A 21,524-nucleotide genomic window follows, 5' to 3' on the forward strand; every position below is an offset into this window, starting at 1 on the left:
GAGCGGGGCGGCGAGGAGCGGGGCGGCGAGGAGCGGGGCGGCGAGGAGCGGGGCGGCGAGGAGCGGGGCGGCGGGTCCGCTCGCGTCCTTGGCTCGGCTCTGAGCTGCTGCGGGCCCCGGTCCCAGGCTGTGGGGACAGCTCGGGGATTTGGGTGCATTTGGGGTAGGGAGGCAGCGGACTGACATCATCGAGCGCTGTAACTGGCGCTCGTGAAGGGAACACCGCGGTATTTGCTGCCTTCCGCGATCTTACACCGATACGGTTCCACTGGTTCCCGTGGTTGTTTCCTTCTCTGGTGCTTTACCATTGGGAAGTAGAGTGAGCCACTGCACTTAGTGCTCTGTAACGGGGTTAGGATGTTTCTTTATAAATGCATAGGATTATTTTCTCTTTCTGTAACTGCCTGACAGGAGGTTGTTGTGAGGTGGAGGCTGGTTTCTTCTACCATGCCTGCAGTGGAATGCAGGGAAATGGCCTCAAGCTAAAACAGGGAAGATTCAGATTAGATATTAGAAAAAACAAAATTCACTGTTCACGTGGTCAGGCATTGGAATAAGTTGCCCAGCGAGGTGGTGGAGTCACCATCCCTGGAAGAGTTTAAGCACCGTTTGGACCTGGCGCTGGGTGATGTGTTTTAGTGATTTCAGGGATTATAGTGGCAGTGGTGAGTTGACAGCACTTGATGATCTTAAGTTCTTTTCCAGCGTTGATTCCATGAATGTAACTGTCTCATCACATTTCCTTAAATCCCCTGTAAATGGACCATGTTTGTGATCTTGGATATATCCAGAAGTCTTTGCCAGATGCTTTGTTGTTCATTGCCACCAGTTCACTCTAGGTGCTCTGGGTCATGTCATAGCTGCCATGTGTGCTGTGGCAGCATGTGAGTGTCATGGAATCACAGAGCATTTGGGGCTGGAAGGGACCTCATGGAAAAAAGTCCCACCTCAAATTGGTTTTCACCGCAAGTATTTCATCACAGCTACAATTTATTGGGTTGAATGTAGTGCACAATAAATGACCTTGTAACATAGTAGAAGAACAAAGTTTGACTGGTGTAATATCTGATGACGATGTAACCTTGTTGTATATATGTTGCTTCAATAGGGTAGGCTAAGTATTTAATGAATATTAAATTATATAAAGATAGCTCTCTATAAAGATCTGCTGAATTTTGTATTTAGGTTTTAGTTATCATTTAAAACACCGGAGTTAATTGGCTCAGCTTTTAACGTACTTATATTTGGGATACAAGGAAAAGGGACTGCAGGTATAAAAATATATTTTGTATTGGCCGTTAATATATTTCTCTTCCATGTGACTATATGAATGTAAGTGTGAATATGTCATTTTAACTATGGCACCAGTGTCTGTTCATTGATCTAAGTCTTAAGAAATGCACTTAGCAGTTACATCTTTGATAAAATCTGCCTTTTAACTGTTCTCATACTTAAAAGTTGAATAATGTTGTTCCACTAAAGTACTTTTTATAGTGTAAATTCTGGCTTATGAAAGGAATTGTATTTTTTTTCTCATTAAGTCTTTTTCTTCTTTTTTTTTTTTTTCTTCTTTTCTGCAGGGGTTAGACTATTTAATCAAAAGGTCTTGAAATGCTCCTCTCATTTGCAGCACTCTGAGTGCTGTGGTTTAGTATTGAAAGCTACTTTTGGAAAATTGAAAGCAAAAAATTTTTCCTTTCAGTGTAGGTCCTTATTTAAATTGATGGAGTGCTTGCTTGTGTTGCAATGGGGTTGAAAGATCAGGTCCAGTTTTCTTTGCTGGGTGCTGGCAGGGTGGGCAAATAATCTTTGTGTGTGATTCCATGACGTAAGCAAAGGCAAAGGATGGTAGTCTACTTCTATGCTGTTTGGAAGCTGTATTTTCCAGTTCCAAAGCAACAGGAGAATGAAACATTCATCAGTTTATTTTGTACCAAGAGGCTTAGAAATCAAGTTATAAACATCAGCATCTGCCAAGCTGGGGCTGTCAGGACTCATCCATGCAGTTGCAATGCCAGTTAGGCCATGACTTTAAACTCTGCACAGGTGTCTTAATACTTTGTAAGACCATGGTGTTTTAGACTGTTCGGCAGAAGCGTTAAAGGCTTTTCAGTTTTTATACTTGGAATGATTCCTGTAATGGCAGAGCCTGCTCTTTAAGAAGCAAGTGTTATAGAGGGTGGGAACTTCTGTAGTTCCTACATGTGTTATTTGTAGAAATACTGGGCAAACTAGACTTCTAAAATCTTGAAATAGTAATAATGGACTATAACCTTCTTCCCCCCCCCCCCCCCCGTATAGTAGATAATTTCACTGAACTAGTTTTACTTACAATTTAATAATATATTCTGCATATGTTGGTGTTCACTACAACAGGTATTCTGTATTGCCTCTTCAGTGATAGTGATAAATTTGCATTTTTATAAATGCCCTTATTCCAGCCCTGAGAGTTCTGTATCAATAACTTGATTTGCCTAATGACCACTACTTCTGTAATCTTTGCTTAGAGAGCCTCAGTGGTAAAAGAAGCAAGACTGAGGTAAAATGCTGTTCACTGACTAAAGCATAATTTCAGTTTTAAACAAATCACCTTGTTTCAAGGGGAGTCGTGCACAGCCACTGTTCCCAGTTTATGGCTCTTCTTTGACTCTGTGGAAAGATACTGTGGTCAAGAGAGAAGTGACCTTTGGGTGTGAAAGACACTGGGAGGGTGAGCAGTTGGGTGGTAGTCTTGAATACCTTGTATATTCTTCATGCCACTTTATGCATCTGTTGTTCATCTCTGCTTTGTTGTAAACAATGGTAGGTGCATGAAAATTCTAATTCAGGGAAGCCTTGGTCATGAGAATAGAAGAAAAAAATAAAAATCTGAATGTTGAAGGATTCTCTTGGTATAGATTTCTTTTCCAAAATTAGCTATATGAATGTCTGATTTTTAAAAATCATAGGATTTGAACTGCCTCAGATTGCTGATTAGCATAATGACTATAGATATTCTGTGAAAGTAGTCTTTCAGAGGAAGCATTCACTTTAAGATGTTGCACAGCAAGCTCACTTTTCTTTGGCCATCCTATATAATATTTTCTACTGTTCAGGAAAGAATTTTGAATTGCATTTATGTTCCAGGAGAACACTGCCTTGCTTTTGCAAGCTGCAGTTTTAGCATGGACATACAGATATGGAGAAAAATTTGCATATGGAGAAAAATTTTTATGTGGAAAAGTCTCATTTAACAGCAAAAGCAAGAATGTGTCAGCTATTAAATGGCGTTTCAAAGAGGTTGTATTGATTTAGCTTCCAGACTTCACAAATACCATTGCACTTTTGAATTTGCAGGAGATAAGAGTATTTGTTATATTCTTCTACAAATCTTGGTGGCCACTACTGATAGAACACCTTTTCCATTTCTTACTTGGAAATTTACGGCCATGTTATTATGTTTGTGTGCTACCATTGAAAGATATTGTCATGCCCTGTACTAACATCTGTAGAATACTCAAGTGCAGTTATGTTAAAATCTTGTTTTTACAGGACTTGGCACTTCAGGAAGTAAGCAGCAGGCATTACATTTCTGAAGGTGAAATTCTAAATGGGATTTTACCAGCTGTTTTTCAGTCATGCAGCTGTATCCGTACTGCAGTCCTGGTGTATACAGCGGTTGGCTTCAGCTCAAGGCCCTCATCTTGTAAAGGAGGAGATGGTTACTGTCAGAGAACAAGTAGTTTCAAAGTCCTGTGTAAAGTTGGGTATTTGAATTATTTGTAATATGTAGATAGGTGGTAGAGGGAAGAAAATACAGAAACCCCTGACCTTTTACTACAGGTAAGGAGGAATAACCTTGGGCACAGTCAAAATAAGGAGACTGGAGTGGTGTCTTTGCATAATACAGTCAACCTTGTCTGTCTTTGTACTTCATGTTCTATAAATCATTTAATGACGAAAAGAAAAATGTTCTTTAGATAGAAGTACTTTAAAAAATTTGTTGGGGTTTCTTTTTCTTACTCTGAGATAGCTGTTGGTGTTTTATAAGTACACTTAACGTGTAGATAAGAATATTGTAACTTTATCTTAATTGCTTATTCTTAGTTTTTGTTGTTCTACTAGTCAGCGACTCTGTGTCCAGGTATGTAGTATAAAAGACAGTGAAAACCAAAGTTCAAGGTATACTTTATTCAACCTTATACTGTTGCTTTTTGGACCTGCCACTTTTTTCCCACCAATTTTAAGAAACCTATCAATCTTCTTTTAATTTAACCTGTCAGTCTTACTTTAATGTAACTGCTAAAACTATTCTTGTGGACTACGTAATGTGTTCTCTGTTAGATTTTATTTAAAGCTTTCATGTAAAGCGTGCTGTGTTACTCAAACAAAGGTAGGAATGCCATGCTTACTGAGGGACTGGGAAGTGAACACAGTGCTCAAGACTTCTGAGACACCTCTCATCAAAGATCTTCCTCTGTGGCAGAAACACAGCCAGACTGCAGTTTATTAGACAGTCTTGTAGCTGCATGGCTCTACCATTTCAGTCTCATTTTTGACCAGGAGATTGCTTGCCAGCCTGTGTTTTGCAGAAAAACTGACACAGTTATCTTTTCTTTGGTCTCCGTGCTTCTCAGCATTAGAGAGATTGACACAAAAATGTCTCCAATCAGCAGAATACAGACCTCTCTCTCTAGTTTCTTGAACTTGGATTTCAAATTTCAAGCTGCAAAGCTGAAGCATGATAGGGACATGGATTATGTGGAATCAGTATTGAAGGTCTTATGAAATGGTTTCAATTCCACAAACTATTCTGTAACTGCAGACACATTATTTAATCTGTGCAGCAGTTCCTCATCTCTTAACAGGTGAGTAGTGCTTCTCTTAGTTTTGAGTCAACCTGATTGTGCTAATTACTTCATCACAGATCAGGTGGTGGGTTCCAAGGTTTGTTTACCAGAGGTACTCAAAACCCCCTGTGGTGTTGGGCTTTGCCATTGAGCATCTTGTCCCTCAAACACATACCACTCTTTATTTCTCATACTCTAGATTCTTAAAGTTGTAGATTTCTGACTAAAATCTAAACCCTGTGTCCTCTAATTTAGAGCATCCAAGTAGAGGATGTAAGATGTTGGTGGAAACCAACACCTAGTCATTTATGTTTCTGAAATGAGTGGTTTTGGATTTAAACTGATATTAGTGTGAAGACTTAGAAGTATGGGGGAGACTGGATCTAGACAGGGCCTGAATTGAACCCTGTATTTGGGGATGGAGGGAAAATGTGTTCTAGTGTTGTAATATGGGGTAGTTTGGAAAGTTGTAGATTTTTCTGGAGTGCATTAGTCAACATACAAGTGGAGTGTAACCACATCCAGGCAAAAGGGTAGAGTTGGCAAATAGTTATGCTGTGCACATGGCATGTTATTTTGACTCACCATATCATCTCCTGTATTCCTGTGACTAGTGTTCTTGGCAGATTGCAGGAAGATAAATGCAGTGGATTTTTTAAAGTTTCGTGTGAGTGCTTTTCTCTATTAACGTATTGCTTGTGATTGATTACTAACCTTCAGGAATTGAGAAAAATGCCCATATATGGTGCATGCATATATCTCTCTCTCTCTCTATATATATACATTTTTTAATTGCTTGAAGTGTAGAAAAGTACCAGAGGGATCTTTCCTCCACAAGGTCAAAATTAAGTTTAGAAATATCATTGGGGTTTTAGGTTTGGTTTTGTTTGGTTTTTTTTCATGTGGCTTAAACCTTGCTAGGTTATTTTCATTTGTACACTGAAATGTTTGTAGGTATTTCTATTTTTGACAAATACAGCAGTAACTTTATGGGAATGAGCGCTTTAAGTTTCTGCTGGAAAGGGGTAGATAGGGTGCAGAAAGACATTCAGTGGCTAAGAGACATTGTTCTTAATGGGTTCTGTTACAATGTGCAGCCTTTGCTTGAGTAAGGAAATGAATTTCTGTTGGTGAATTTTTAAGTAGTCTCTTGAATTGTAAGTATTTTAGCTCTGCTAGTGGATCTGCTGCCCTGTATAAAAGTAACTGCCTCAATTTGCATCTTTTTCCCTCCTGTTGTCTTGAGTTAAGGCAATTTCTTTCCCTTGCAGAAGCTCTAGGAGTAATTGAAGAGACATACTGGCTCATAATTGACCTGTTTAGGCTGTGCTTCTAATAAAAACATTATTCTAGAGAAATATTAATGTAAGTTCCCCCTGAGAGAGTGAATTCTGAGGATCATGGCTTAGTAGAGAAGCTAGATGAAGGGACAGTGATTGCTCTCTTGCATTGGGTGGAAATGGTTAGACTTAGTTTGAGGTGGTCAGAATAAACATTTGATTTTAAAATGCATGGTTTATTTTGTACCCAAAGAGTATATACTTCCCTTAGCAATTTAGTAATGTGAATATAGCATATATATTAGTCATGCAGCTTGTAACACTTTCTTTCATTAGAAATACACTTCCCTTAGCTAGTGAACTGGTGGAATTGGTTTGAGTAATCTATGTGCAGAGCTATGCATAATCTTTAATAAAGGTAGAGTGTTCAAATACTTACAGCTCTTGATCCTGATCTCAGTGACATAGAACATAAACTTTTTGAGGTACCTCAAGTACCGAAGTGTAGAAGCACTAGAAATTCCCTGGGGGGAGAAGGCAAAGAGAGATCTTGAGTACCAAAGAAACTTGGTGGTATCTGACCCCCTCCAAAGCTGTTACTTCAAAGTATAAAAAAGTAACAAGTACTTTTAATTGATATGTGGCACTTTTTTACGAAAAGTTTGGTAACACATTGAAAGTGTTTATAAATACGTAAAAATTTTTACTGTCTCAATCTCCCTTAATCATACTGAATTATGGATAATAATGTATATCCAAAAACATTTCATCTGCCTATGTTTTTTAATAACAGCAGTATTGACACAATTTCTGTTTTACTAAAGAAAGGAGAAATCATTGAAGGAAGAATTTCCTTAGTGCATTATTTAGGATGAAAGATGATACTGCTGGTAGGGAGGGGGAAGGTTGGTGAAGAGTTGTAGGTTAACAGCTCATTGCTTAGCAGGGACTTGGCTTGTGTGACCACGGGATTCTTTCTTGAGGTGCAAGGACTACTAGGATGGAACAGTATCCACCTGACCAACTGGGACAAGAGCATCTTTGCCAATAGTCTGACCAAACTGGTATTTAGACTAGGACTTAAAGAGGAAAGAGATGATGACCTGCAAATCAAGAGGAAAAAGTGGTAAACTGAGCTGGTAAGCTAAGGATGAGGGTGATGTGGAGAGGAGTCCTTGAAAACAACTAATCAGAGAAGATGGAAACCCACACATGTAGGTAAACAAAGAGGAAATACCTGTACAGAGATAATGAGGCCAGCATTATGAGAGGGAGGATCTTAGACCTCTTTAGGGAGGTCAGCTGTGGTGACCTGGGAATGCCCTTTCCCTTTGATAAAGTTTGCAAGTGACTGTAGCAAGTTTCAGGGTTGTTTTTTTTTTAACTGCTACCATATTCTGTCCCCTCACCCCCCCCATTCCTCTGCATTGTATTATACCTGTATACAGTGTTACTAATTTTTTGTTTTTAAAAAGATACTTCACCTCTTTTCTAAAACAGATACTGACTTGTTATTAACTTACTTCTCCACAGGGTGTAATAGGTGTACAGTTGGTGGTTACCATGGTAATGGCTAGTGTCATACAGAAGATCATACCTCACTATTCTCTTGCTCGTTGGCTTCTCTGTAGTGGCAGGTAAGAAAGTGTCTGAATATGATAATGCAATTATGCATCAGAGTAGTAACTGTAAAACATACTGATTTAGTTTGGTTTTTTAAAAAGTAATTGACCTTTATTAAATTTATTACCATAGCATTGTTACACCTGATTTGTGGGCTCAAGGTAAAAAAACAGTGTTGCTGTAGAAGAACATACTTGGTTTTAGTAATTTTATTAGTCACAAAGTTAATTGTTCTTGAGCTCTTATATTAAAGGTACAAGGTGCATACTTTAATATTTAAAAGCTAAATTGAATACAAGATACTGAAGAATAGAAGGTTTTTTTTTCCTCTGCACTGTCTCTGTGTTGTTGATAATCCACCTCCTGGTTAGCCTTGCATATGAAGAATGCTTAGGTATTTATTAAAAATTATATTCTTTTTAAATACTTCATAGGACAGGATTAGTATAAATTTCAGTACAATACTTCCTTGTAACAATAGATCAAACAGACATAATGAGTTGTAAGGGGAGCATTCCCTGTGTGGCTGTATCCATAATAACAATGAAAAACAGCAGCTCTTTTGAACATAAATCGGTATGTTAAATATTAAAAGGAATCATAGACACTGTGTTTTTTCATTTGGTAAGAACAACACTTTGTATGATTAGCAGGTAGTGTGCTGTCTTTCACAATTGTTAAAATTTTGAGAATATCAAATCTTTATTCTCTGCTTTCTGAAGGAGTATCCTTAAATAATATTGTACTCCATAGGAGTATTAACAAGTCTTTCCATTGACTTTTTTTCCTCTACATCTTATAATTATGAGATGTTCCTTTTTAATATTCCCCATTTCATCACCCAACAAGTTGCTAATGAGAAGTGACTGTAAGTGTTGTTTATATGTGTGTTGGGTATAACAGAAAACAGTAACTGTCAGATGGATAACACAAACAGGAATCATACTCTTAATTGTTGTGTGAAGTTTCACTGTTAACCATATTGGCAGGGTGTTGATCACCTTTCTTGTGCTCTAAAAAGAACATTACACTAATGAATATGAAACTGCCTACCATTTTTTTTTAAGGTGTGTCACCATGAGAGTCTTTTTTATCAGCAATTATCCAAATGACATATTGTACCTTTTATATCTAAGATTGATTTAAACTTTTACTTGAAAATCTAAATATCCAGTTGCTTTTCTAAAATAATTTGTCAATATTATGCCCATGTTCTTCAATCTTGTGAAGTTTTCACAGACTGTATCCTTGTTTTAAGGTATGCTGTGTGCCAATGATAGGGAGAAGTTTGCTGTTCAAATATTTTTCAAATCCATTTCTCCATTTATCATTGCGCATCTGCAGATTGATAAAAACCTAAAGCAGGATTTCAGCTCTTGTCCTTAGGTAATTCTGCTCTTACTGAAGTCAGTGGGAGTCTTATTACTGCCTTCCACATTAGTAGCCTGGAAAAATTCATTGTTGCTTTTAGTGTTTTTTTATTTATCTGGTAATTGTTTTAGTGCATTGTAATTTCAGGCACTCTGAGTAATTCCCTGAATACAGGAATTGTATAAGAAGTCAGAAATAATCCTGTGTTCCGAAAATAAAAACAAGTCAGAAGCTTCACTGCAACAAGAATCTGAATTTTAATGGCAGAAAAAAACCCAGTTATTTTCTTACTTAACCTGATAAACTGTCTTTTATGTTTAACCCATTCTCCTTAGTGCTGTCTTTTTGCCAGCAGTGTGTGGGTGGAGTGGTAGAGGGTTTTATACACATAAGTGTACAGGCACAGTCCTAAGCAGTCCAGCTGTCTAAGGAAAAATTACCAGCTGCTCCTCCTTTCCTTTGTCAGTAGACTTTGACTAGTCTTTGGTATCCAGCAGTGGTTTTTAAGTGATTTGGTTTTAATGTCTTGCTTCCAAAGGATTGGTAGGCAAGATAGGTTTGAAATGTTTGTGGATAGTCCTTGCTAAATGGGAGGGAGGATAAACATGTTATCAGACAAGACAGAAACATTTAAGTGACCAGTTTGTTTCAAGATGCCTGTATGTGTTTATGGGAAGTCCGTTAAAAGGAACAAAGACTTTTCAAAATCTAAGAGAATTGTTAGGATAGACAGATTTAAGGTAATTACTTGTTAATGGAATAAATAGCTATCACTGACTCATGAAAAGCTATTTACATAAATTTGTTAAGAAACTTTTTCAATCAGTGCTATTTTCAGAGCTTGAATGCAACTAAATATATTTATTGCTAGAATTGGCAACCTAAATATCTGCGTAGGCCTTGCATTATTTTTAACTAACAAAACATTCTCTACCAAAACGTTGCTTTTAAGTCACTCAGCTATTTCAGTTACTATGTTTTCAGGCCCTGTCAGGAAGACAGGAGAAAATGGATGTTTTGTTGTGCATTCGTTAATGACCTTCATTCAGATTAACTAGGGCATGTCTGTGTGTCTGTTGGTATTCACACTGGCTTGGATATGTCAAAACCACAGGGTAATCAGTTGTGGGATTTCAGTTTTAAACGTATGTAAGCTAAAATAGATGTAAACTACTTTTTATTAGCTCTGTCTTTATGAAAACGTTTGTTCAAATCTCTTGGTTTTGAGATTTTAAATGCAAGGTGTGTGGGGTTTATCAACTGAAAAATACCAAAACTCTTTATCCTATTAGTTGTAATTAGGCATCACTTGCAACATTGTTTTCCGATATAATTAAGAGCAAATTGTGGTTTAATTTGTTGTTTGAATTGTGTTAGCATGCTACATAGAACAAGAATTTTGTCTGTTCTGCTGCATTAGGTACTATTTCTCTGTCCGGGCAGGGAAGATTTTGAAAAATTTCTTTACCACATAGGTGACTTTTCATCATTAGCATCCCAAGTTTGGATCAGGGTGATGTGGTAAATGACGAAACAGGAGAATATATCTCTTCTTTTTCCCAGTTGCTTTGGGTCATGTGAAAGAGGTTAACTTCTCCAGAGTAATTTGACTTCTTGGATGAAAAGCTTGTTTCTTTGGTTTATTTGTGTCTCAGTCTTTAAGTGTCTTTTGCAGCAAAGTTTGCAAATCACAGATTCTGCAAGTGGACCACACATAATAAAAATAAATTAATGAAGTAACTTTCTCTCTTACTTATACAAAATTTGGTTCCTTTTTTCCCTTCCAAAACTGTGTTTGTGCAAAATCTGCAATATTTGCCATTTTCAGTTTTGGAACTGGCAGTGAATTCCTTCAGCAGAAATTTGCAGTGTGCAATGGTTTGATGTTCTATGGGCTGGTACTAGCATTCTTTTCTCTTGAAGAGTTCCCAAGATGAAGGAAGCCTTTTCAAAACAGAACTGGGAGTCAAATGTTATCAAATGGCTTGAGATTGTTTGGGTTTTGATGCCTTCCAAATTTGCTTTTGCTAACTTTTTGAAATTGGATCTAACATCATCTCTAATTCACCAACATGGATTTGAATGGTCCTACTTGGTGAAGTTTCCTTAATTTGAGGTGGTGGTTGTGGATTCTTTTATCATCTCTGTGTTGACCCTGTGTCGCCATGGCTGACAGTTGGTGGCCTTCTACTTCCATACACATTTCTCAAGTCTGTTCCTGTTAATACTTGGTCTCCTTTGCCTCAGCATTTCAGCGTGGAGATCAGAGTGACACCCTTCCTGCATCTGGGCAGTAACCGTCCCTTGTTGAATGTGGGAAAGGCCCTGTTTCAGCTACTAAGGTTTTTGCCATACTTAGAGATTTAGGTAAAATATAACATCTTAGACATTTACCCATCTCTGTCCTCTTCAGAATTTCCGTGCCATTTCTTGTCTTTTAAATGAATGGTGCATTGATTGGAAAAACTTGTAGGTCAACTATGTGTAAACTAGTGATTTTTTTAATAGCACTTTTTGTAGTAAAAGTTGAAGATATCACTGAGGAGGTGTTTAAGAAAAGGAATGTTGATGTTACAATTTGCTCTGCTTAAGAAAAAAGACTGGTAATGATTGTTAGATAATAGCTATTTCAGATTCTGGAAAATTGCTGGGTTTGGGAGGGATATAATTATGCTTTATAAAGTTGTTTTATTCTGATGACTAATTGTAATGGTATAATTATTCTAGTGAACTTTTCCACCTTGCACGACTGTGTTTGCTTTATTTGATGATACCTTTAACAGTTGGTGTTTTGAGAACTGAAGGGCTTTAATGTGAATGACAAAGTGGTAGAGCTTTCTAATTATGTATAAATGCCTCATTTGCTGAAGAGAACTGAACTTTAGCTATTGTTCAGTTCAGCTAGGGTTGGAATTGGCACACAAGGGTGCCTTGCTTAGGAGTCAAAATGACAGATGTTTCAGTGAACATATAACTGTATATAACTGTTGTGATACAGTTTTTTGAAAGCCATGCTCTAAATTGCTAATGATGGTATTGTTTTACTTGAGATTTTCTTTTTCTTTAGCTTACGGTGGTATCAACATCCCACTGAAGAAGAACTGCGGATTCTTGCAGGGAAGCAAAGAGGGAAGAGTAAAAAAGACAGGTAAATACTTGGTTTATGCTTTTCTTCCCCCCCCCCCGCGGTTGGTTTTTTTTTTTTTTCAGCATGGTGTGGTTCATCTAATAACTTTTCCAGCCTACTTTTGTCATAGTGTGAGTTAAAAACTCCTAGTTGCATGTGACTGCCCTGCTTGCATTAACTGTCACAGTTCTTTAGCAAAACATGTTCTTTCAGTTTAACAGAGTTGGACATTCCCGAATTGTGCAAAACTGGGTAATTTCCACCCACAAAATGGTCTGTGAAATGCTAATTTGATGGCAAGGGTTTTTCTTAGTGAATGTATGCATTTAGATAAAAACTGAGGAAACAAATCTTAGGATTGTAGCTCTTCATCTTGAAGCAAGAAAAGAAAGATTTGATTATATTAGTTCAATATAGGATTACAATGAGCCGCCACTCTTTAACAGAGCTGTGAAAAAGGTAAATGGGCTCCTAGGATGTATTATGTGAAATGTTTCTAGTGGAGAGAGAGGGAAATAATAACCCTCTTGGACAAGACAACAATGTCGAACTTTATCTGGATTACTGTGCATGCGTCTGATCACTCGTGTTCAAGAAAAATTCATTTTGTGTGTGACCTGCTGAACAGAACTGCTAGGATTATCCAGGAAACACAGTCTTGTCTTACTCAAGGGGGCTAGAAGAGCTGGGCTTGTTGAATCCATAGAAAAGACAACTGAAAAGATGGAATAGCTGTCTATTAAGTTAAACTGGAAACAGATTTTTGGTGTTCAGGCATGAAGTTCTGAGCAGCCTTAGCAGAAGTACAGCTGTGTAAAGAACTGAGACATCTTGAGGTGGTAGAGCTGGCCATGTTGATGAAATATTTCTAAATTGACCATGTATAAAACAAAACAACCCCCTCTGCTTTTCTTTTTGGCAACACAGGAGATTTGCTGTAGCTCCTTTTTTTCTATCCCAGTATGAACTCTCTTACAAATCTTAAGATTTGAATTAATCTACACACTGCTCATATAATCTGTTAGTTGTAATTATAATTGATTGTAATTACAATTACAATGTAATTATGATTTTTCCTCCTATTTCTTAGATCTTAAGCAGCATGGTTAGCAATCTTACTTGCCTCATTTAGGTTAGAAAAGACCTCTGAGATCATCTAGTCCAACCTTTGATCACATGTCAATTAGAACATGGCCCTAAGGGCCGCATCCAGTCATTTCTTGAAGACCTCCAGGGATGGTGACTCTACCACACACCACCCAAGAAGGGCAGCCTGTTCCAATTCCATGAAAAAATTCGTCTTGAAGTCCTTCCTGAACCTCCCCTGGCACAGCTTGAAGCTATGTCCTTTTGTTCTGTCACTAGTTAACCTTGAGAAGAGACCATCCCCCACCTGGCTACAGCCTTCCTTCAGGTAGTGGTAGAGAACAAGAAGGTTCCCTGTTGTGAGGAAACAGACAACTCTTAGTTAAATTAAAAATTAAAATAATTTATTGAAAACAGAAAAATTGAATAATTACAAAAATTAGAAAAATATAAAAATTTGGGATCCTATGGCTCGGTAGGTGGTATGCCCCAGGAGTGCAGGGATCTGAGATCTTCTGGCTGAAACAGCACTGGACCTCAGATGATGAAAAAGGACTTGCAGTGCTGAGGTGACTCCTGGCTAATCCAGGAGTCTAAAAAGATTATTAAAGGCTCCTTAATAGGAGTAAGGGTTTTAATGCCCAGCACTGATTTCCACCCACAGGTAGCCTGCAGGGGTCTGACTCCTTGAGGCTTGGTCTCAGTGTTTTATAGTGCCTTTGCTCCGCCCCAGTCCGCCCACAGCCCGCCCCTCTGAAGTGATTGGTGCTTTCCCTTTGTGAGATCATCTCAGTCCACCAATAGCTCGTCATTGTCAGAGGGGTGGTATCAGTTGAAATAAGGGTGGTAAAGTGCCCTCATTAAAATTCAGGTTGCCATGGAGCTTGCCTGCAGGGTAAAGGCTGAAGAACTAAAAATAGCTGGTGGCTGTTAGAACTGGGGTTTTGGAGTTAGGCTTTGAATTAAGGTGCAAAGTAAAAAACACTTTTAAAAATATTAAAATACATGCAACACATCTTAAAACACTTGTAAAAGTATACAATAAACATGGGAAAGATAACTCTTGTGGTGTACAGGTGGTTTAAAGTTTGGGAAGGGAGCATAACTTGGGGATTTTTATTAAATGGGGATTTTTAACTGGGAATAATGCAACTCTTTTAATAAACTACTTTGAACAATTGAAAATATTGATAATGGAACTAGATTTTTGTACCTGGGCTGATGGGTTAATTTTAACATTCAATTTAAAAATACTTAACTCAGAATTAATTAATTAAAACACTTAATATGCAAAGACCAAACACAATTAGGGATTTCATGTATGACACCCGTGAGCCTCCTTTTCTCCGTGCTGAGCCTCCCCAGCTTCTTCAGCCTCTTCTTATCAAACTTGTACTCCAGACCCTTCCCCAGTTCCATGGCCCTTCTCTGGACTTGCTCAAGTACCTCAATGTCTTTCTGGTTGTGAAGGGGCCCAAAACTAAACACAGGATTTGAGGTGTGACCTCAGCAGTGCTGAGTAGAGGGTAGAGTCGCTGCCCTGGTCCTGCTGCCCACACTATGTCTGACACAAGCAAGGATGTCCTTGGTCTTCTTGGCCCCTAGGCCCATGCTGGCTCAAGTTCAGCCACTGTTAACCAGCACCCCCAGATCCTCTTCTGCTGGGCAGTTTTCAAGTGACTCTACCCCAGCCTGTAGCACTGCATGGGGTTGTTGTGACTCAAGTATAGGACCTAGCACTTGGTCTTTCTTGTTGAACCTCATGCCACTGGTGTCAGCCCATTAATCAATCCAGCCTGTCCAGATCCCTCTGCAGAGCCTTCTGCCCTCTGGGAGATCAACACTCCCATCCAGCTTAGTGTTTTCAAATTTACAGAGGGTGCCCTCCATCCCCTGGTCCACATGATCTATAAATGTTGGGAAAAAAGGTCCGTGGACTCCAGCGGGGGGAGGAATTGCAGTCCAAACCAATATGGTTGATAAAAGCAAGCTCCGTTTATTAGCAATCCAGAGGCACTTATATAGTATACCAACTTGTTAACTCTTAAGTGGCTTAAAACTTATCAAAGCGCATTTCTACTTCTACATAATTGGACTTACATTGGCAAGCTTCTACAGTTATGTTATGATTAAAAGAATTCAGAGTTCACCCTCTTCCCTCCGGGTCTTATCTCCACAGCTGCATCGCTTCAAAACTCCCTTTTTGTTTCCCAGGCCTGTTTCTCACACAGGGATTTTTCTCATGCAGAGTTTTTCTCACACAGGCCTTTTGCTTGCAGGCTCTTGCTTGTACAGTTCTTTTATTGATCCCATAATTCTATCAATGATCCATGCCCCTGATCCTTTAATAATTTTGCAATGAATTCCCCCTTTTTCTTTTTGTACAAGCAATACTTGATGGGTCACAGATGTAGTGACTTTGTGTGTTACCTTCCGCAAGCACTGGCGTAGGCAAGGTAAACACACTATTATTAATAATATTCCTAGTCCTACAGTAATCAAATGCCACACAAATAAAACTAGCCATGATTTTAAACGTAGAAACTTTAACCATCTTTCTAAGCTGAAACCATCTTCTTTCTGTAATTGTGTGGTTAATTGATGTAACTTACTTATCTGCTTGTGAATTAGGACAAGGTAGTTAGATTTATACAGCACATACCTTGGAACTTTCCACAGCTATGGCTGTGAGCTAATAGAAAATCAATGGCTACTTAATTTTATAATACTGTATGTCTAACACTAGTAACATTTACACTTAACTCATTAAGCATTTGCAAGGTTATATTAAACTTATCCCTCTCCCAGCAAGCAAGTTTATGCAAAATTGCGAAGTTATATTAAACTTATTCCTCTCCCAGAAAGCAAGTTTATGCAAAATAGCGTGAGCCCTGGCTGCTAAAGTACCAGGTAAAAACATAAATGCTAGTTAAATTGACTGTTTTCACTTGCTCTAAATGGGCAGACAGCTGATTGAAAATGTCTGCTAATGCTCTTGTTTCAAGACAGTTAAAAAACAATTTTTTACTTTACTTCTGTGTTTTGCTGTTATATCCAAAAATTTATGCAACTCTCCTTTTTAGTTTTGTCTTTGGAGAGGGTTCCCCAACACCCACCACAAGTCACTAGCAACCACCTAGGGCAGCTGTTACATTCACCCCAGAGTCTTGCTATTTCTCCTGCTACGGAGAGTGGTGGATCTGGCAAGTCCTCAGCTCCTTCACTCAGTCTGGAGCCTCTCCCAAGGCTCCTTGGGACAGGTCTCAGAGTTCCAGCTGTTATGGTAGTGGCGTCACTTTCCTCAGGAGCTGATGCTGACTGCTCCTTCTTGTTTTGGGGTCCTGTAGTACAGCACCACTTGCTGGGCACCTCTCTGGTTAGTGATGCAGCCATGACTTGTCCCTCTTGTTGCAGGACATTCTGCAGCATTGCAGGCCTGATGCGATCATTCGGACACAGGACATCTGCTGTAAAGATAAACTGCAAAATGCTTCGTGTAGATAAGTCAGCAAGCTTTTTGATTACTTCTTGTATCATTTGTTGGTGTTTCTCCCTCTTTTGGGGCTGACCCCCAGCAGCCCCAGCTGGCTTTGGCTTTGCAGGCGACGAAACCACAGAAGCTACGTAGCTGCCAGACGTTCCGCTGTTCGGCGGGGGAGGTTGCTCTCTGCCGCTTTTGGCCGGGTTTTAGGACCTCTGAGCTGCTCTGCCGCTTTTGGCTGGGCACCCGGACTGCCTGTGTCTCCTTGGCCCGCCTACGCCCCGCCCCCTGGGTCCGGTGGCTCTGCTTCTGTGTTCCTGGCCATTTCTCTCTCGGCCATCGGAGGGGTAACATCCGGCTCTGCCGAGTTTAGCAGCTCCTGCAGTGAGCGGACAGGTGCTGCTGTGTTTTTAACTGGTTTTCTCGCGGCCAGCCCGAAGGACCGTGCTACCCTGGGCTCCACTCTGGTCTCTGCCCGCCGCTCCGTAAGACCCCCGTCTGTTTCTTTCCCGGAGCTGCTGCAGCCAGCGCTGCCACTCTCTAAAGTCTCTATGGCGGCTGCAGCCACTATCTTTTCTGTTTTTATTTCTGCGAGAGTGCCAGTTACTGCTCTCCAGGTGAATTTGAGAGCTTTTGTTTCTTTAGCTTTCTTTTTAAACAGTCTTGGATCAGCTAGTTCCTTATAAAAGTGTACTTCTTTAAGTCCCCGCTTTTCTAAAAAGCGTAAACCAAGGGCCACCTCTATTTCCATATCTGTGTCCTACCGCACTGTGTCCCACCACAATAACTGCGTCTAACCGCAAAATCCGCGTCTTACCGCTGTCCCTGCTGTCAGGGTCGTGCGGCCTTCCAGGTTTGGCCCTTGTCAGCTGATTTGGCGGACCCCTGATGTCAGGTCAGTCCAGGCACGGATCAGACACTTGCCTGCAGGTGTTGATCTTTCGCCCCCCGATCGCCGCTTTATCGGTGCCACGTCGGCTCCCACCGTAGTCAAGAAAACGAAATCCCAGTCCCAGTCCGAGTCCCTGTTCGGGCGCCAAATGTTGGAAAGAAAAGGGTCTGTGGACTCCAGCGGGGGGAGGAATTGCAGTCCAAACCAATATGGTTGATAAAAGCAAGCTCCGTTTATTAGCAATCCAGAGGCACTTATATAGTATACCAACTTGTTAACTCTTAAGTGGCTTAAAACTTATCAAAGCGCATTTCTACTTCTACATAATTGGACTTACATTGGCAAGCTTCTACAGTTATGTTATGATTAAAAGAATTCAGAGTTCACCCTCCTCCCTCCGGGTCTTATCTCCACAGCTGCATCGCTTCAAAACTCGCTTTTTGTTTCCCAGGCCTGTTTCTCACACAGGGATTTTTCTCATGCAGAGTTTTTCTCACACAGGCCTTTTGCTTGCAGGCTCTTGCTTGTACAGTTCTTTTATTGATCCCATAATTCTATCAATGATCCATGCCCATGATCCTTTAATAATTTTGCAACATATAAAGACCTTGAACAGGACGGGGCCCAATACTGAGTCTTGTGGAGCACTCTTAGTGACCAGCTGCCAACTGGATGCAGTATCATTCACCACGATTCTCTGGGTTAAGTTGTTCCTTGTAAAGTAGTGATTTTTTTTTTTTTTTTTTTTTTGCAACATTCCTTAAAACTAAGAATCTTGTTTTATCTTAACAGTTTTCTGTGACAAAAATCAGACAAAAATTGTGCATAAGATTACAATTTATAATTATTCATTTAACCAGTGGTGTTTATTCATACATAAAATAACTTCAATTATGTAATTATAAGTTTAAGTCCACCTGTAGGAGCTTTAAACTGGAAACCACAACTGCACTGCCAAATAATAATAGTACTTTAACAATTGTACTCTTACTGCCTTTCCTCAGCCTTGCCAGTCTTTTGCAATAGTAGTAGTAGGTGATTGTACCAGGATGAATGTTAATCACAGGGCAATATAAAACTTCGAAGAAACTAAAACGGTAATGTGGAGGCTTAAATAACGTTTGCTTTGCTTTGCTTGTTTAACAGCTGAATGAATAATAAATTTTTTTTTTTTAATGCTCTGTGTCCTTGAAAGAAGCTACTCTTGCTCAAGAAGAACCGTAGTGAACTGGGAATTGTTCCTGTTGAGTTGGTTTGGATTTATTGATTTAGGTTGCACAAAATGGAATGTACATATTGTGAGTCATCTCAACAAGGAGATGTGAAAGAGACTGTGTAGGAGAAATAGAGGCATCTGTTTAGTGCTCCCCATGTCTTTCCAAGATAAAGAATCTGCTTCGTCAAGCCCATAGTCTTTCAAAGTGTAATACCTGCTCCTTAAATACACTGTCAGTCTGAACTAATTTAGAGATAAATGATTAAAGGAGATACAAGGAGCTTGCTTGAAAATTAGTCTTAGAAACAGCTGTAGTGTGAAATTTTAGTTAATTTTATTCAGTGCATATTACACTTCAGTATCTTATGCTGTAGGGTTTAATAGCACATGAATATTAGGCAGGTTTTCTGCTTCAGAATAGTTTGTATTGTATGAAATTGTTAGGCTAATGAAAAGGTCCACAGCTACTTTGAATTACTTTGAATTAAAGCATTCAATGATGCTGGATATATTCTGTCTGTGCCTCTTGGATTGTGGAGCCTCTGGGATAATTAAAGTGTAAGAACACCAAGTTTTGTTGATCTGAAATGACTTCTGTTGTCAAAATGTGCATCTCACTCAAGATGACAGTACTCCTGGATACAGGCAATAGGAGAATAATCAGGAGTACAGCTAAGGGCAGGGAAGTACACAGGAGCTTGCAGGTAGTCTAGTCCTTGGGCAGTGTTTGGAATTTCTTGTGTAGATTTGCTCAACTGAATTTTTTGAGTAATGCTTAAGATTCCTATCTTCAGTTTGTCCATTAAAATTCTTGTGTTTCAGGTTATTCTAAGCATTAATATAATCTGAAAAATTTTATTAATGTTTTCTGCTTGTATTTTCATCTCACATATGAGCTAAAATGAAAAAATTCCTGAAAACGAAGTTCATGATTGATTGGATTTCTTTTTAATTATTATACCCAAATAATTTGTTTTTCTATGGAAAATCCACCTCCCCTTTTCTAATTTCAGAGGTGGTATTCTAAAATGTGGCAGTCTATTGTTTCCTTCTAGCCTTTCAGAGGTTTTAAGTTTTAGGTTTGATTTTTTAATCTGACAGAACACCATTCAATCTTTTTAATTTTTTTTTTTTTAAGAGCGTGCTGGGTTTTTTATTGAAGTCTACTAGTGTGACTTAATTTCAGGGAAGCAAAGATCATGATACTGGTATAGTTTGAGAGCTCCAGATGAAAAACGCCTTTTGCTCTAAATACATGCCTTTTTAGATTAGAAAGATAACTTTAATTGCCTTTGCTTGATGGCTAGTTGGCTGGACCTTTCAAGGATCTGGGTTAGTTCAGCTCATGTGATGTACTTGCTTGTTGTGACGAGAAGGACTAATGCAAGATTTCTTTTCTTTTCTTGACCTTGGGAACACCCTGTAGCTCTGAATAGAAAAAATCAGTGGGCTGAAATAAATACTGTCCCCTGGATCTTGACTCAACAGATGCTCAGATTAAAGCATCTGGAACCCATTTAAACCCATACCACAATAGGATGTCAGAGTCTGTCAGGTTATAGCTGGAAGCCATTAACATACCTGATTGTTTTCCAAGATTTGAACTTGAAGCACTACTTTTAGCTAGAGACATAAAAATATTCGTATTTGGAAAAAAAAAAGCAGTCTGCATTTTTCTTGAATGTGAAATGTCATTATATATTGAAAAATTCTATTTTGTTTCATCCATGCTTGTGCTACCTATTTATTTATTTATTTATTTTACAGAAAATATAATGGTCATATTGAAAACAAACCCTTAACCATTCCAAAAGATATTGATCTTCATCTGGAAACAAAATCTGTAACAGAAAGGGACACTATTGGTAAGAGGATGCAAAGAGTAATATATTATTTCCAGTATATCCTGAGTCTATGAAGTGTTTATTTGTGATGAATGCTAAAATATCTTTTTTGTAGACAGTGAATGAATAGAAGCAAAACTGGTTGTAAATCAGAAAGCAGGCAGTAGGGCTTAAGTCTCCTTTCGTGTTCCATGGGTGACATTTTAATAGCAGTGTTGTGGAAGGGGATAAGTAGGTGAAATCCAGCATAAACTACAACTATTGTATCAGGCTCCCATAGCAATATGAGATGACACCAGAAGAATCACATCATAATCTATTCAAAATAGAGTTTTTAGCTTTGTACAAGAAAGTAACAATTCTCAGACATCAAGCCATATACTTTATGATCATCTAAAATAGGAAATGTGCTTCAGCATTGGAACCTAAGACCTTTCAACCACACATCTGAAGCATTCAGGTAAAATGCTTAAAAATGGCAAGTGACAGTACAGAAATATACAGCATGAAGTGTTTTAGAAGGTACTGGATTTTTTTAGATGGAAATTTTTGGTTACTTCATCATCATCAGTCATTCTGTTACAGAAAATTCATACATGGGTATGTATGTGATACGTATTTTTTTCCTACCTATGTTTTTATATTTGTGTGTTCTCTGGATAAGTATAGAAAGAAAGGATGCATATTCCTATGCAGGAGACTTCTTGGCTTAAATTGTGGGTGATAGTGTTTGTGTAACAGAAATTATGTTTTTGAAGCTGGCGCATAAATAGAG

At 38.8% G+C, this 21,524-nt stretch overlaps 1 protein-coding gene across 7 annotated transcripts in view; it reads left to right on the forward strand.

Moving 5' to 3' along the window:
- TMEM161B (transmembrane protein 161B) overlaps positions 1-21,524 on the forward strand; it is a 181,099-nt gene that overhangs the window by 134,981 nt on the left and 24,594 nt on the right. For 5 of the 7 annotated variants that reach the window (XM_042053981.1, XM_042053979.1, XM_042053980.1 and 2 more), the window contains 4 exons: positions 7,643-7,746; positions 12,171-12,251; positions 16,731-16,820; positions 20,673-20,770. In XM_042053981.1, the coding sequence (XP_041909915.1) occupies positions 7,673-7,746; positions 12,171-12,251; positions 16,731-16,820; positions 20,673-20,770 (343 nt within the window). In that variant the 5' untranslated portion in view covers positions 7,643-7,672. Of the gene's footprint in view, positions 1-108; positions 666-7,642; positions 7,747-12,170; positions 12,252-16,730; positions 16,821-20,672; positions 20,771-21,524 lie in introns of those variants that run through there. The other 2 variants (XM_042053982.1, XM_042053977.1) reach the window with 2 other exon arrangements.

This window comes from Corvus kubaryi, unplaced genomic scaffold (genome assembly GCF_017639235.1).
Source record: "Corvus kubaryi isolate FWS band 111438036 unplaced genomic scaffold, C.kubaryi_AGA036_p1.0 split1-37296, whole genome shotgun sequence".
NCBI classification, from domain to species: domain Eukaryota; kingdom Metazoa; phylum Chordata; class Aves; order Passeriformes; family Corvidae; genus Corvus; species Corvus kubaryi.